Raw genomic sequence first — 14458 nt, 5'->3', positions numbered from 1 at the left:
GCGCTCACAGGACTACTCAACCTGTAATGTATTGTTCTCTTTTAAACTGTTTGATTTTAAAACTCTGATCTCATGTTTTTATGTGTATACTATAAATTATGTGTTAGTATTCCCAAACTCTCTGACAGTGTGATCTATGGGTTATATTATTGTTGTCATATTTATACAAATATATATATATATATATATATATATATATATATATGAAGAGTTCAGATGCAAAAGCCTCTAAGTGCCATCTAAAATTTTCTTCTAGAATGATCATTTTTATCAAGCTCGTATATTTAAGTTCAGTAATTTCACTTAAATTACAATAAATAGGTCATTTTCATTGCCATTTAAGTGAAATTACTGAACTTAAATATACGAGCTTGATAAAAATGATCATTCTAGAAGAAAATTTCAGATGGCACTTAGAGGCTTTTGCATCTGAACTCTTCATATATATATATATAGGCCTATGTAACATGTAATTAAAGTAGCCTACAAATTATTGATAAACACGTCTTTGGTAGGCTAATGGGCGTCTTGTTCATTATAGTTATTTTCATATTAAAGCAACAGAACTTCCCGCGATATCCATGATCTCACAGGTGTCAGTCTGATCCACTGCTAGAAGAGAGAACTGTCCGTCTTGCCTGCGCTTTTTTCACTCCTCCTCTCACTGCAGAGGCGCATCTCAAACAAGCTTGCTTCTGTGCGTCAGATGCCATGTCACTTAATGTCAAAACTGCTGTGCACATTTCGACGCCAGGAAAATACAAAAAGCAAATTTGCCTGTGAACGCTTTATATAAAGACAATATAGCCTAGGAAGGTCTAAATTCCACGTTTCGCTGCCTGGAGTCGCTAGACAGAATTGTGAATTGCAGCGATTCATTTGCTTCTCTTTTGCCACTCAGTGGGCGTAACCGCAGTCACTCCGGCCGACAGTGACGTCACACACATCTCCTCTCATTCCCTCCTCTCATGGTTGAGTAACCCGAGACGTTTGGGCTGGATTTGGTTTAGAGGGTGGGCTCTTCAGGGCGAGATAACGTTTATAAGAACGAAACTTGTGACTCAGCAGATCATTCTTTCACCTCTGGGGGAACTTCATCGTTCCTGCTAAAAAAAAAATCTAGGTAGAGCTTGAATAGAACAGATTTTTTACATTACACTTCTGTATGTGTAATGATGAAAATGATGCAAAAATTACCGTTCTAGTAGGCTACTGTACTGTCATATGAAAGATAATGCATGGATTTATTTTTTCTTAGACAAGCATGTGATGTTGTTTATAGGAAATGACAACTGAACTGAGCAATGCTCTGTTTGGGATTTTCACTTTGTTATGCTGATCATCTCTCTCTCTCTTACTTTCTAGCTTGTGAAAATGGAGCCTTTGACTGCAGCAAACACACAGTTCTCCCTCAACCTGTTCAAGAAGATCAGCGGAGGAAACGCATCAGGGAATGTGTTCTACTCTCCTGTCAGCATCTCCTCGGCTCTGGCAATGGTGTCACTCGGTGCAAGAGGAAACACAGCAGATCAGATGATTAAGGTGATCTCACACAATATACTTTTAAAAGAGGGTGACGAGAGAGTATGAGACAGAGGGACCAGGAAGCAAGTTGACACAACGAGTGCATGCATTCCAGATTTTAAAGGGGTCATGAACTGCATTGTTTCATTATTTTTTTTATGTTTCCTGGGGTGCACTTATGATGTTAGTATGATTTTTACACCAAATATTGTCAAAATTTATAAATAAAAGGCATTTTGTAATTTAATTCAATTTGGCTTATGTAAGTTGCTCTGAAGAGTAGACCTCTAAAGTATTTGATATGCTGGGATAGAGATAGATATTTTTTTTTAGAAAGAAGACTATCTAGTAAAAAATTCGGGAAATTAGCTGTAAGACGGTTAAGCTAGAAAATTTGATAGGATACTTGATTGACAGGAGCGGTTAAGTGTGGCGAGTCCCTCAGAGAAAGGGTTTAGAATAAACTCTAAAACATTAACACGCTGGAGTAATACAAGTATAAAAAGGCAGCGATACTTGATTGACAGGAGCGGTTAAGTGTGGTGAGTCCCATAAAAAGGGGTAGAATAAACTCTAAAACATTAACACGCTGGAGTAATACAAGTATAAAGGCGCCGTTGTAACTAGCTAGGATCGCGTGCATCCTGATTTTGACCGTAAAGCTGTTCAAAATATTTGAGGATACTATTCTGAGTAAGCTTGAAGGAAAAAGAAAATTCATATAAATTAATCTGAGATAAACTAGGAAAAAAAGAAAGAACATTCAAAATGATTAATCTGAGATAAAACTAAAAAAAGAAAAAAAAGTAACTGATCTGAGTTAAACTTGAAAAGGAAGAAAAAAGACAACTGAAAATATAAGGGTTAATTTTGTTTTTAACTTCTCTTTTCCTTTTCCTTGAGTTCATCGAGTGAGAAGGGAGAGTGAATCAGCCCTTCCTTTGGAATCTATACCCTCCTTTAGACACACACACACACACACACACACACACACACACACACACACACACACACACACACACACACACACACACACACACAGATATAAATAGAAAGCCTGTTGCTTCTCAAGTATACATGAAGGTTATTGTATAGCAAAACATTATCTTCTGGGTATATCTGAAGAGAAAAACAGAAACAAGCTAAGCTTTTTAACAGATTTCTGGTGTTAATGTGTTAATGTTTGAAAGGTGATCATTGTTTAACATTACAAAATTTAAGTTTTGTCTGAAGAAGAACAAGAGATAAAATAACATCATAAGATTGAAGTTAAGGAATTACTTTGAGGAAAGATCTATGATAATATTTTTATAGATAATTGACAAGTATAAGCTGATGAAAATTATAGAAAATGACTGCATAAGAATGTGAGTTGGAAAATGTATAAGGAAAAATGTCAAATAAACAAAGATGTTTATTTGAAATACATATAATTTCTGACTAAGTCAGAATATAAGTGAGTAAAATGAAATTATGAAAGTATTGTAAATGCAGAATTACTCTGAGGCAGTCTGTCACATTCACCACCTTCTTCATCGTCTGTGTCTTCACTTCACTTCCCAGAATCCTCTGTCATCATCACCTGCACCTGCTCCTCATCACCCTCATCATCATCATCACCTGTTGTCTTTGTCATTATCTGTGTATTTAAGTTCCCCTCTCACTCCTTTTCATTGCTGGTTATTGTTTGTGCACTAGCACACTGTTTCGTGTTTGTTTGGATTTTGCCTATGGAAATAAATATTGAGTATTTTGTATCTTCGCTTGACCTTCGTCTTCTTCTTCAACCCGCTGACGTTACGCAGTCTTGACATTCAGAGTTTTTCTCTCATTCAAAGTCATTTAGATTTTGTTATTTGAGCCTGTGTCATAAGTAACAAGCTATCTAGAGTGAGCACAGCGTCTCAGTTGGAAATTATAGACAGAGATTTTTAAATAATAATATATGCAATTGGGAGTTAAATGTTTTAATGATATTCTACCTTGAATGATAGAAGAGACCATTTTTATTTGTTTATTCCATGACCAGTGACTTCTTTGTCTCATCTTTGTCTTTACCATGTACAGGGCTGATGGTTCCAGTTATTGATGGTTCCGGTTATTGATGTAACAGAACATTACACTGAATTAACGGTTGTAATAACTAAATTCATTGAGTAAAAGCAGAATTGCTATGTTGATGTTTGAAGATCATATCTGTCATTAATTTGTCTCCATGTTTACACTATTAGGCGTTCCAAATGACTCTGATGGCTCTTGAATGCACTTTCCTGAGCTCCAGAATATACCTGTTAAAAATGTCCTAATGGGACTCGTCCTACTTAACGAGTCAAGGCACCGGCAGAAGAATTATTAGTTTTTTTTTTCTTAGATGATTGGGGTTCATTTTAAATGCGTACACATAGACGTTAAATACACATAGTATGCGGGGACATAACATGAGTGAGGTTTTTTTTGTTTTCCTTATGTTTCTATTGTATCTTTATTTTGTGTATTTTGTTTTGTTATCGTATCTTTCTTTGGTCTGCTTTTCCTTTTCTTCACTATTGCTTCATTAGATGGCCACTGGTGGAGTGACGGTGTGGAACTTACTGTCGTAGTTCCAGTGGAGGGACTGAAGACTAAAAAATGTAGTGTTTAATGTTATGTATCTGTGTTATTTTTCTTTATTCATTTTCATAATAATTTCATAATGTAATTTGTCAAGTCAGATTTTCATGTGCATGTGTTGAGTGTATGAGGAGGCTATAGATAGCATGGAACCATGTGAAGATCATATGTCAGAGACCAGAGGGAGGCTATATTTTGTAGAGGGTGTGTACTGTACAATGTAACGTTGCAACTGATGCAGATGTAAACAACAAAGATAGTTCTTAATATGGAAGTGAATTGTGCCATGTGTTCGCAATCGCATGACATATATGTTCCATTTTTAAAGCTCAAGCAACATAGTTTGCTACCTTAAAGGAAGCTGCTCTGTAATGTATATAAGCTCAATCTTACTGTACCACCGCAGAGAAACATAAAGCCGGAGAAACCATTTACATCTAGTATGATGGGGTGAGAAGATAAATGGGGAATAGAGAAATCTGGAATAAAGACCACTTTCATGTAGCCATTCTTATATGCCTGTTTCTCTCTGTCTGACACATGATACATAATAAATTGAGATCACTTGGCAAAAGTAACTGGTGTAGCTTCCGTGATTCAACCATAATGGGGGGAAACCATGATTTTTAAATCTACAACACAATTAGCAATGCATTTGCCAGGAATCCTTTTTAACGCAGACAATTTCGAATATCTCTCTCATATATGGCCGTGCGTGATCAGGAATGTCTCTATTCTCAGTCATGTCGACATCTTTAACTCCCTCTGTCTCATCCATAACGTTAGCTATTCTTCTTGTTATCTTCTGCCTTGCTCCGTGGGAGCTTATAGCCTACGTCTGTGGTGCGTGATAGTCAAGAAAATTATACACCAATGGGGGAGTCATGTTTTCTGTTGAAAAAGGCGCGCAATGACAAGAAATAGTATTGATCATGTCAGCAAATACAGATTAGAATTAAAGTAATGAGGCAGGTTTGAAAATATAAGTAGAAAGTACAGACGTGAAAAAATGTGAGTGAAAGTAAAAAGTTGTCAGAAAAATAAATAGTGAAGTAAACTGATACCAGAAAAATCTACTTAAGTAAAGTAACACATTATTTGTACTTCATTACTTCCCATCTCTGTATATAGCATTTACATTTTATACATTTTGATACTGTCATGTGATCAACCTGCATCTGTTGCGTCACTTCACTGCCATTCATAAGTCCTCTCCCGTGGCCTCATGGGATAGTAAAGTGTCCATCGAATGCGCACTTCAGAACCTTGGAAGTAGTAGTAGGTCATCCGGGGACTTTTCGCCAACTGTGTTTCAAATACAGTGCATACTAATCCAGACTCAAAACACTTCTGTTTAGCTGTGCATTTACTGAATGAGCACTGTGCCACTGTTCGTCCGACTATTTGTACTGTATTTTCTTTTCTTTTTTATTCAAAACTGTTTTAATTATTCTTATTGCTTTTGATTATTTTATTTTCTTCTATGTAAAGCACTTTGAATTACCATTGTGTATGAAATGTGCTATATAAATAAACTTGCCTTGCTTTACTCTTTTGGCGTAGGGAAGTATTCGATTCTGGACGCACCACATGTAAACTGAGTTCCAGGCATGGCATAAACAGTAAAGTGCCAGCAATTAATCACTCTTTCCACTCATTTAATTATCAAAGGCTTGAGGGCCAAAATCAACAAAGAATGTATTTGACATCATCAGTTCTTCATTGTCTTTTCTAGAACATTTGAAACTATTCTAATGAGCATTTGAGAAGTGCACTCACAATATATGTTTAAGTTATCTTTATTAACTCTACCATATCAATGCTGTGTAGGTCCTGGGCTTTAACAATGAACCACCAATGATGCAGCAAACCCAGAATCCTCAGACTCCTGCTGACCTCAAGGTTTCGTATGAATATTTACATCAAACACTAACCCAGTTAACAGGGAACGTTCTCAGAACTTTAGCTAACATTCTGTCAAGGTTCTGTTGCATGAACAGCTGTATTTACTGTAGAGATGCATGTATCCTTTGGGTTCGTCTGATTCTACTGATTAAATCTGATATTGTTGATGCAAACAGAAATGTCCAGAGGAAAAACCTGAGGACCAAATTCATTCCAGCTTCAGCAAGTTCATGAGTGATCTGAACAAACCAGGAGTCCCGTATGCGTTGAGTCTCGCCAACCGCCTCTACGGAGAGCAATCCTACCAGTTTGTTGAGGTAAGACTCGGTTTATTCACTGGAGGTTCTGGAAATGTTCTCAACTCTAATATCACTTCCACCTCAATCGGTTTGCTGTATTACAGAAATTCTTCGATGACGCAAAAAGCTACTATGAAGCCGGACTGGAGAAGGTGGACTTCAAGAACAAATCAGAGGCTGCTCGTGTCAACATCAACCAATGGGTGGAGACAAAAACACAAGGTGAAATCCAGCATAAACTTATTCTCAATTTGAAACTTACTCTAAACTCTTACAAAAGTTTTTTTCTATGTTTTTTGCAGCCCTTTAGATTAAGCAAAATTGTCTGTTCATAGGCCATGTTTGGCTTCATGGCTTCTTGAGTTGAGCTTTATAGTAACAATATCAAACCAACCAGTTCAAATCACTGCTCAAAGTGAACAATGTCCATTTGTATTTTAGAAAAGATCAAGGACTTGGTGCCACAGGGAGCCATCGATGAGATGACGAAACTGGTTTTGGTGAACGCCATCTACTTCAAGGGAAACTGGGAGAATAAATTCCCAAAGGAAGACACCAGAGATGGGCTGTTTAAGATGAACAAGGTGAGATTTCATGCTCTTTTTTTATATTATTTTACTTATATTTGTAACAGTCATGATGAAATCTGAGGGGTTATAATGTATTTCCATTGATGTTTGGCAGAATCAAACTAAACCAGTGAAGATGATGTATCAAGAGGAGGACTTTCCTCTGGCCTTCATCCCAGAGATCAACAGTCAGGTTCTGGAGCTGCCGTATGTCGGGAAGAATCTCAGTATGTTGATCATCCTTCCTAACGAGATGGAAGACGACACCACTGGCCTTCAGAAGGTGATTTGAATGCTTAATTAGCCAGCCGTGACCAGTCAGATGTACTTGTGGACTATTTCAACTATTTCTCTGACATGTCTCTCTTATTATCCAGCTTGAAAAGGCACTGACCTACGAGAAGCTCATGGAATGGACCAAACCAGAAGTCATGCGTAAACAAGAGGTTGAAGTGTCTCTGCCCAGATTCAAGATGGAGGAAACCTATGACATGAAGAGTCTTCTGATCAGCATGGGAATGGAGGATGTTTTCGACCCGCAGAAGGTGAATCTTTCAGGCATGTCCTCCAACAACGACCTGGTGGTGTCGAAGGTGATCCATAAAGCCTTTGTTGAAGTCAACGAGGAAGGAACCGAAGCGGCTGCAGCCACCACAGTCGTGATGGAAAATAGTTATATCGAACCGCAGTTCTTCAACGCCGACCATCCTTTCCTTTTCTTCATCCGACACAATCCAACCAAGAGCATTTTGTTTTACGGACGCTTCTGCTCTCCATGAGTGAGTCCTGCTGCATGAGACGCTTCCAGCTAGTTTAGGTGATGATCTGGTTAAAATGAGTAGAGGAGACTCGGGACAACTTCTACAAATCAAAACAGTTTAAGAAAAAATTATATGTGCCAACAGATCTTTTGCAATTTACAGGACAAAGACTTATTTAATTAATAGTATAAAATTTTACAAAAATGATTTGCTTCAAACAGAAATTAATCCTACTAGGGTAAGTGGAACCTGCATTACAATTATTTGAAATACATTAATTCCTAATCATTTTAGATCAGGGTTATTATCGTTAACTAAAGCCATAAAAGTTACTTGAAAAAAAACACACAAAAAAAACATTTAGTTTAAGTTGAAGTACTCAAATAATTACAAATGACAATGTACACAACAAAATTACGAAAACTTTAAAATGAAAACAAAATAGCCTATAATAAAAAGGAAATCTAATTTAAAATATTACCAAAAACTATAATAGTATATCAATGATAAATGTTACAAACTGCTCGGATACGCAAAGGCTGAGGATCCAAAGGCAGTAGTTTATTAAAGGGTAACCCAAAGTATCATTTGGCTACATATTATGTGTATGCATTCACTGTAAAGCCCCTTTCACACAGCGCATTGAACCCGGGAAATTGCCGGAACGCCTTCTGTGTGAACGCAAACACGACCCGGGTTTAATGCCGGGATCGATGCCGGGTTGGGGACCTAGTAACATTGCCGTGTTCAGTCCCGGGACGCGCGCTGTGTGAACAAAAGCCGTAATAATGCCGTGTCGTAGTGATGACGCTGAAGCCGGGATCGTTCGCCAGCTGTGAAACGGTACGAAATGCGCAATTTTATGATCGAATCAGAGAAATAAATGCACAAGCGTGGTTTCTCGAGAGAGAAATCGCAGCTCATAAGCAAACTGAAGACGCTGCTGAGACATTACAAGTCACATCGATGTCACGTGTCTTTCCGGGACATACACGGGTTGTGTGTGAACGCGCTCTCTGATTCCGGAAAATCACTGGCAGTGTGAATGAACCAAAATCAAATGAACCCGGGTCAAATCCCGGGTCATTTTATCCGTGTATTTTCCGTAATCTCTGTGTGAAAAGGGCTTAACAGTATATTCAACATAAATGAAATAAATCTTTACAATTCTTCAATAAAACCTGATTTTGAGTCATTTTTAACTGTAAACCGTTGTGACAAATTAACTGTGGTCAAACTCTGGTGCCAATGAAACTCAAAGAAAACTGGTTTCTGAAAAGAGTGTTGAGGGAAAAACACGGAAAGAGGAAATTAAACTATCATTTTAATTAGTAAAATAGGTTTATTTTTATGAATGTAACATCAGGGTGTATATGTTGTTATACACACACACACACACACACACGCGCACACACACACACACACACACACACACACACACACACACACACACACACACACACACACACACACACACACACACACAAGTCAAGTCAAGTCAAGTCAAGTATATTTGTATAGCGCTTTTCACAATACAGATTGTATCAAAGCAGCTTCACAGTATTAAATTAAAATAATACAACAAGGTTTGTTTCTAGTGGAATTTATTGATAAAATCAAATTAGATATCCCCAGAATATCCCCAACTGAGCAAGCCAAAGGCAACAGTGGCAAGGAACCGAAAAACTCCATCAAGTGACCTAATAGTGTCCTAAAACTCCATCAGGTGACCCAATGGAGAAAAAAAAAACCTTGGGAGAACCCAGGCTCAGTCGGGGGCCAGTTCTCCTCTGGCGTTTATTAACTAGAGGCCGGATTGTAATTTGAACTGTAAGATTAAAAATATTATATGAATGCCTGGCTGAAGAGATGCGACTTTAATCTAGTTTTAAACTGGGAGAGCGAGTCTGAGCAACGAACAGTATCAGGAAGGCTATTCCAGAGTTTTGGAGCTAAATGTGAAAATGCTCTCCCTCCTTTGGTGGATCTGGATATCCTAGGTATGACCAAAAGCCTTGAATTTAGTGATCTTAAAGAGCGCGATGGATTATAGGGCGATAGAAGATCCGTTAAATAGACTGGAGCTAAGCCGTTTAGGGCTTTATAAGTCAGTAGCAATACCTTGTAATTAATACGGAACTTTATAGGTAACCAATGCAGTGATGATAAAATCGGTGTTATATGATCATATTTTCTTGATCTAGTAAGAACTCTAGCGGCGGCATTTTGGACTAACTGTAGCTTGTTAATTGAAGATGTAGGACAACCGGCTAATAAAGCATTACAGTAATCTAGTCTCGAGGTCATGAATGCATGAACCAACTTTTCTGCATCAGAAACTGATAGCATATTACGTAGCTTAGCAATGTTTCTAAGGTGGAAAAAGGCGGTTTTTGTAACATATGAAATATGATTTTTGAAAGACAGGTTGCAATCGAGTATAACACCCAGGTCTTTTACTGTAGAGGATAAAGTAACAGGACATCCTACTATATTAAAGTTGTATTGCGAGAGGTTTTGTGGGCGGTTTTTTGAACCGATAAGTAGTACCTCTGTTTTGTCTGGATTTAATAAAAGAAATTACGCGTCATCCAATCTTTTATATCTTTAACACACTCTGTGTTAAACACACACACACACATATATATATAATATATATATATATATATATATATATATATATATATATATATAATAAAACAAATGTATTGACTAAAATTATATATTTTATATTTTTACCATTAAGAGAATTCTCTGTTTCATAATATTACTGTATAAAAGTTGCTGAAAAACTTAGGAAGTTTAATGAAGTTAGGGAATAGCCTACTTTAGATTGGGGCTTGTTGCAATTGAACTGTATTTCATGTAAAATAAAGCTTAATTTTAGTTTAATTTTAGTTATTTTGTTATGAGCTTTTGTCGATTTTATTTAGGTGGGTTTTTCCATTCAATTTAGCCTTTATTTTTATTTCATTTTTAGTAATTGATTAGCTTATCAAAATTAGCTTATCACCCTTGTGCTGCATTAGGGAAATTTTTGTCCTTTTCAGTTTAATTTCTTTGACCATTTTGGCTGTTTTAATGCAAATGGTATGTAATTTGGCAAAATTGTGACTTTGTGGATAAATTAAAAAAATTTGATTCCATTTTGCATAATATGTATAACACACACTGTGTAGATCAAATAGGAACACTCAGCACCATAATGGCCAAAAATGTCCCATTGAAACCCATTAAAACGTCGTTTAAAGCCGGGGCCGTCATTAATACATGAATCATGATTTATGTTGAAACATCCTTTCATTTTGAAGCAAAAGCATTATATTTGCATTATATAGTGTATTCCACCAGATGACATCACTACATAGGTATTCCCTATGGGGGGAAATGCAAGTTATTTTCCTGGTTTCCACTAGGGGCACTATTGACTGTGATATGAATCATTTTAATGACTCAACGATCTAAAATGATGTTTCTGAGTATTTGTGGATGTCTGAGAGCAATGTGTGTCTGCGTTGACGAAAGTGTGTCTGCGTTAACGAAAGTGTGTGTGTGTGTGTGTGTGTGTGTGTGTGTAGGGCCTAAATATAATACATGGTGTTTAGGCAGGCGAGTGACAAAAATCATATCCTGAAGGTCATATACTCTCTCTCTCTCTCCCTCTGTGTGTGTGTGTGTGTGTGTGTCGGTGGTGTAGGATGTGTGTGTAGGCGTGTATGTGTGTGTGTGTGTGTGTGTGTGCATTTAGCAAGAGAAAGCGCTTCTCACTGCATTGTTTTCTTTTGGTTTGATTTGGCTGAACAATGACCCCATTTTGTTTTGAAGTTTTTGATATGTTTGATATGTTTATACTTATAACATACATCGACTTGATGCAACCTGGACACATCATCAGTGATGTTACCTGGGGTCACGGAGTGTTTCGGGTCTTTCGAGCATCATACACTCTCACCTAGGCGACCCAGCCGGGGTTGATCAGGCCCCAGCTTGTGTCCAGGTAGCCCTACCCCACCCACGGTTCTCCTCTCCTTATCCACAGCCACCTTGAGGCAACATCTGCTGACTCCGTGACCTCCTTGATAGCCCTTCGCTTACTGGCCCCTATGATGCCCAGGATGTTATAGGCCCTGCAGAGAGACTGGCCAGCAAACCCTCTGCATCCCACCTCAATGGGCTCACACCGCACTCGCCACCCATTGTTCCGACACTCCTCCACTAGCTCAGCGTATTTTGCCCTCTTCCTCTCATTGGCCTCCTCGATACGGTCCTCCCAGAGTACGGTGAGTTCTAGGAGAACGATCTGCTTGGAGGTCTCTGAGATAAGTAACATGTCAGGCCGTAGTGTTGTGGTGGCGACAATTTTTGGGAATTTCAGTTGCTTCCCCAGGTCAACTTTCAACTCCCAGTCTCGTGCTGTCGCTAGCAGGCCAGATGAGGCGGCCCTGGCAGCTAGTGGTGGCTTCTCCCCAGCCCGGACAAAAGCAATGGTGTTCTTCACTGGGCGAAGGCGCTTGCAGTGGCCAAAAATTCATGTTCATGGTGATCTTGTAGTTTTGTTTTCTTTCTAGAGCAAATTTTGATGTGTAGGGAGACAGGCACAGGTTATAGTCACCTAGAAATCAGGAAAATGTTTGCAATACTGCAGATGTTTGCAGTATGTCAATTATATGAAAAATGGTACCAACTGGTGGAAAACAGTAAAAAGTTAATATTTTACCCCAAGGCTTGGTAATGACAGGGTATTTGAATAGAAATTATGATTTTATGATATTGTGACAGTGGGTTCAAAAATGGATGTTTTAATGGGTTTGAACAATTCTTTTTTTTTTAAATTTCAACGAAACTTAAACTAAAATTAAGCTTTATTTTAGGTGAAATGCAGTTCAATTGAAACAACAATCCCCAAATATAAAATATAAATGGTAAAAATATAAAATATATAATTTTAGTCAATACATTTTATATATATATATATATATATATACAGGTGCTGGTCATAAAATTAGAATATCATCAAAAAGTTTATTTATTTCAAGAATTCAACTTAACAGGTGAAACTAATATATTATATAGACTCATTACATGCAAACTGAGATATTTCAAGCCTTTATTTGTTATAATTTTGATGATTATGGCTTACAGCTTATGAAACCAAGAAATCAAAATCCCAGAAAATTAGAATATTACTTAAGACCAATACAAAAAAAGGATTTTTAGAAATGCTGGCCAACTGAAAAGTATGAACATGAAAAGTATGAGCATGTACAGCACTCAATACTTAGTTGGGGCTCCTTTTGCCTGAATTACTGCAGCAATGCGGCGTGGAGTCGATCAGTCTGTGGCACTGCTCAGGTGTTATGAGAGCCCTGGTTGCTCTGATAGGGGCCTTCAGCTCTTCTGCATTGTTGGGTCTGGCGTATCGCATCTTCCTCATCACAATACCCCATAGATTTCCTATAGGGTTAAGGTCAGGCGAGTTTGCTGGCCAATTAAGAACAGGGATACCATGGTCCTTAAACCAGGTACTGGAAGCTTTGGCACTGTGTGCAGTTGCCAAGTCCTGCTGGAAAATGAAATCTGCATCTCCATAAAGTTGGTCAGCAGCAGGAAGCATGAAGTGCTCTAAAACTTCCTGGTAGACGGCTGTGTTGACCTTGGACCTCAGAAAACACAGTGGACCAACACCAGCCGATGACATGGCACCCCAAACCATCACTGACTGTGGAAACTTCACACTGGACTTCAAGCATCTTGGATTGTGTGCCTCTCCATTCTTCCTCCAGACTCTGGGACCTTGGTTTCCAAATGAGATGCAAAATTTGCTCTCATCAGAAAAGAGGACTTTGGTCCACTGTGCTTTATTAAATCCAGAGTCAACGCAGCCGTCTACCAGGACATTTTCAGAGCACTTCATGCTGACTTCATTTTCCAGCAGGATTTTCACCTGCCCACACTGCCAAAAGAACCAAAACCTGGTTCAATAACCATGATATTATTGTGTAATTACTGTGTGATTTCATGTAATATTCTAATTTTCTGCGATTTTGATTTCTTGGTTTCATAAGCTGTAAGCCATAATCATCAAAATTATAACAAATAAAGGCTTGAAATATCCCAGTTTGCATGTAATGAGTCTATATAATATATTAATTGCACCTGTTAAGTTGAATTCTTGAAATAAATAAACTTTTTGATGATATTCTAATTTTATGACCAGCACCTGTATATATATATATATATATATATATATATATACAGTGCTATGCATAAGTTTAGGCAACCATGCTAAAGTTGACTAAAAAGAGGAATAAAAAATCATATTTTGCAAATTTAACTTAATGCCTTATTTTAAAAAATTAGGAAAAATCCAACCTTTAAGGACACCAATTTTCTTTGTGAATGAATAATGTATCGTAAATAAATAAATGTTCTTCCTTAAAAAACAGGGTGCATAAGTTTGGGCACCACTATGTTAAATTCCCATAGAGGCAGGCAGATTTTTATTTTTAAGTTTTTTTTTTGTTTTTTTTTTAGGATACTATGCATCCTGATAAAGTTCCCTTGGCCTTTGGAATTAAAATAGCCCCACATCATCACATAGCCTTCACCATACCTAGAGATTGGCATGGAGTACTTTCCATAAGATCATCTCTCAATGCAAATCAAACTAGCTATTAGGCTAACTGAAATAAAATCATGCCAATCTCTAGGTATGGTGAAGGCTATGTGATGATGTGGGGCTATTTTAATTCCAAAGGCCAAGGGAACTTTATCAGGATGCATAGTATCC

General features: G+C 37.6%; 3 protein-coding genes across 3 annotated transcripts in view; 2 read left to right on the top strand and 1 right to left on the bottom strand.

The window, feature by feature from the left end:
- Nucleotides 1–14458, bottom strand: part of LOC311275950 (leukocyte elastase inhibitor-like) — a 73963-nt gene that overhangs the window by 57921 nt on the left and 1584 nt on the right. The gene's annotated exons all lie outside the window — the stretch shown is intronic.
- Nucleotides 1021–9945, top strand: LOC311275957 (leukocyte elastase inhibitor-like). The gene is made up of 8 exons (XM_084385330.1): nt 1021–1123; nt 1366–1542; nt 5965–6036; nt 6216–6356; nt 6443–6560; nt 6780–6922; nt 7023–7190; nt 7285–9945. Exons 2-8 carry the CDS (start codon nt 1375–1377, stop codon nt 7684–7686), a joined length of 1212 nt encoding a protein of 403 aa, XP_084241456.1. The 5' UTR covers nt 1021–1123; nt 1366–1374; the 3' UTR covers nt 7687–9945.
- Nucleotides 1044–14458, top strand: part of LOC311275952 (leukocyte elastase inhibitor-like) — a 29104-nt gene continuing 15689 nt past the window's right edge. The window contains exon 1 of the mRNA XM_084385320.1: nt 1044–1123. The gene's annotated coding sequence lies outside the window, so the exon portion shown is untranslated. The remainder of the gene's footprint in view (nt 1124–14458) is intronic.

Source organism: Rutilus rutilus, assembly GCF_951802725.1.
Source record: "Rutilus rutilus genome assembly, chromosome: 17".
NCBI classification, from domain to species: domain Eukaryota; kingdom Metazoa; phylum Chordata; class Actinopteri; order Cypriniformes; family Leuciscidae; genus Rutilus; species Rutilus rutilus.
This window is presented reverse-complemented; position numbering and strand designations above follow the sequence as displayed.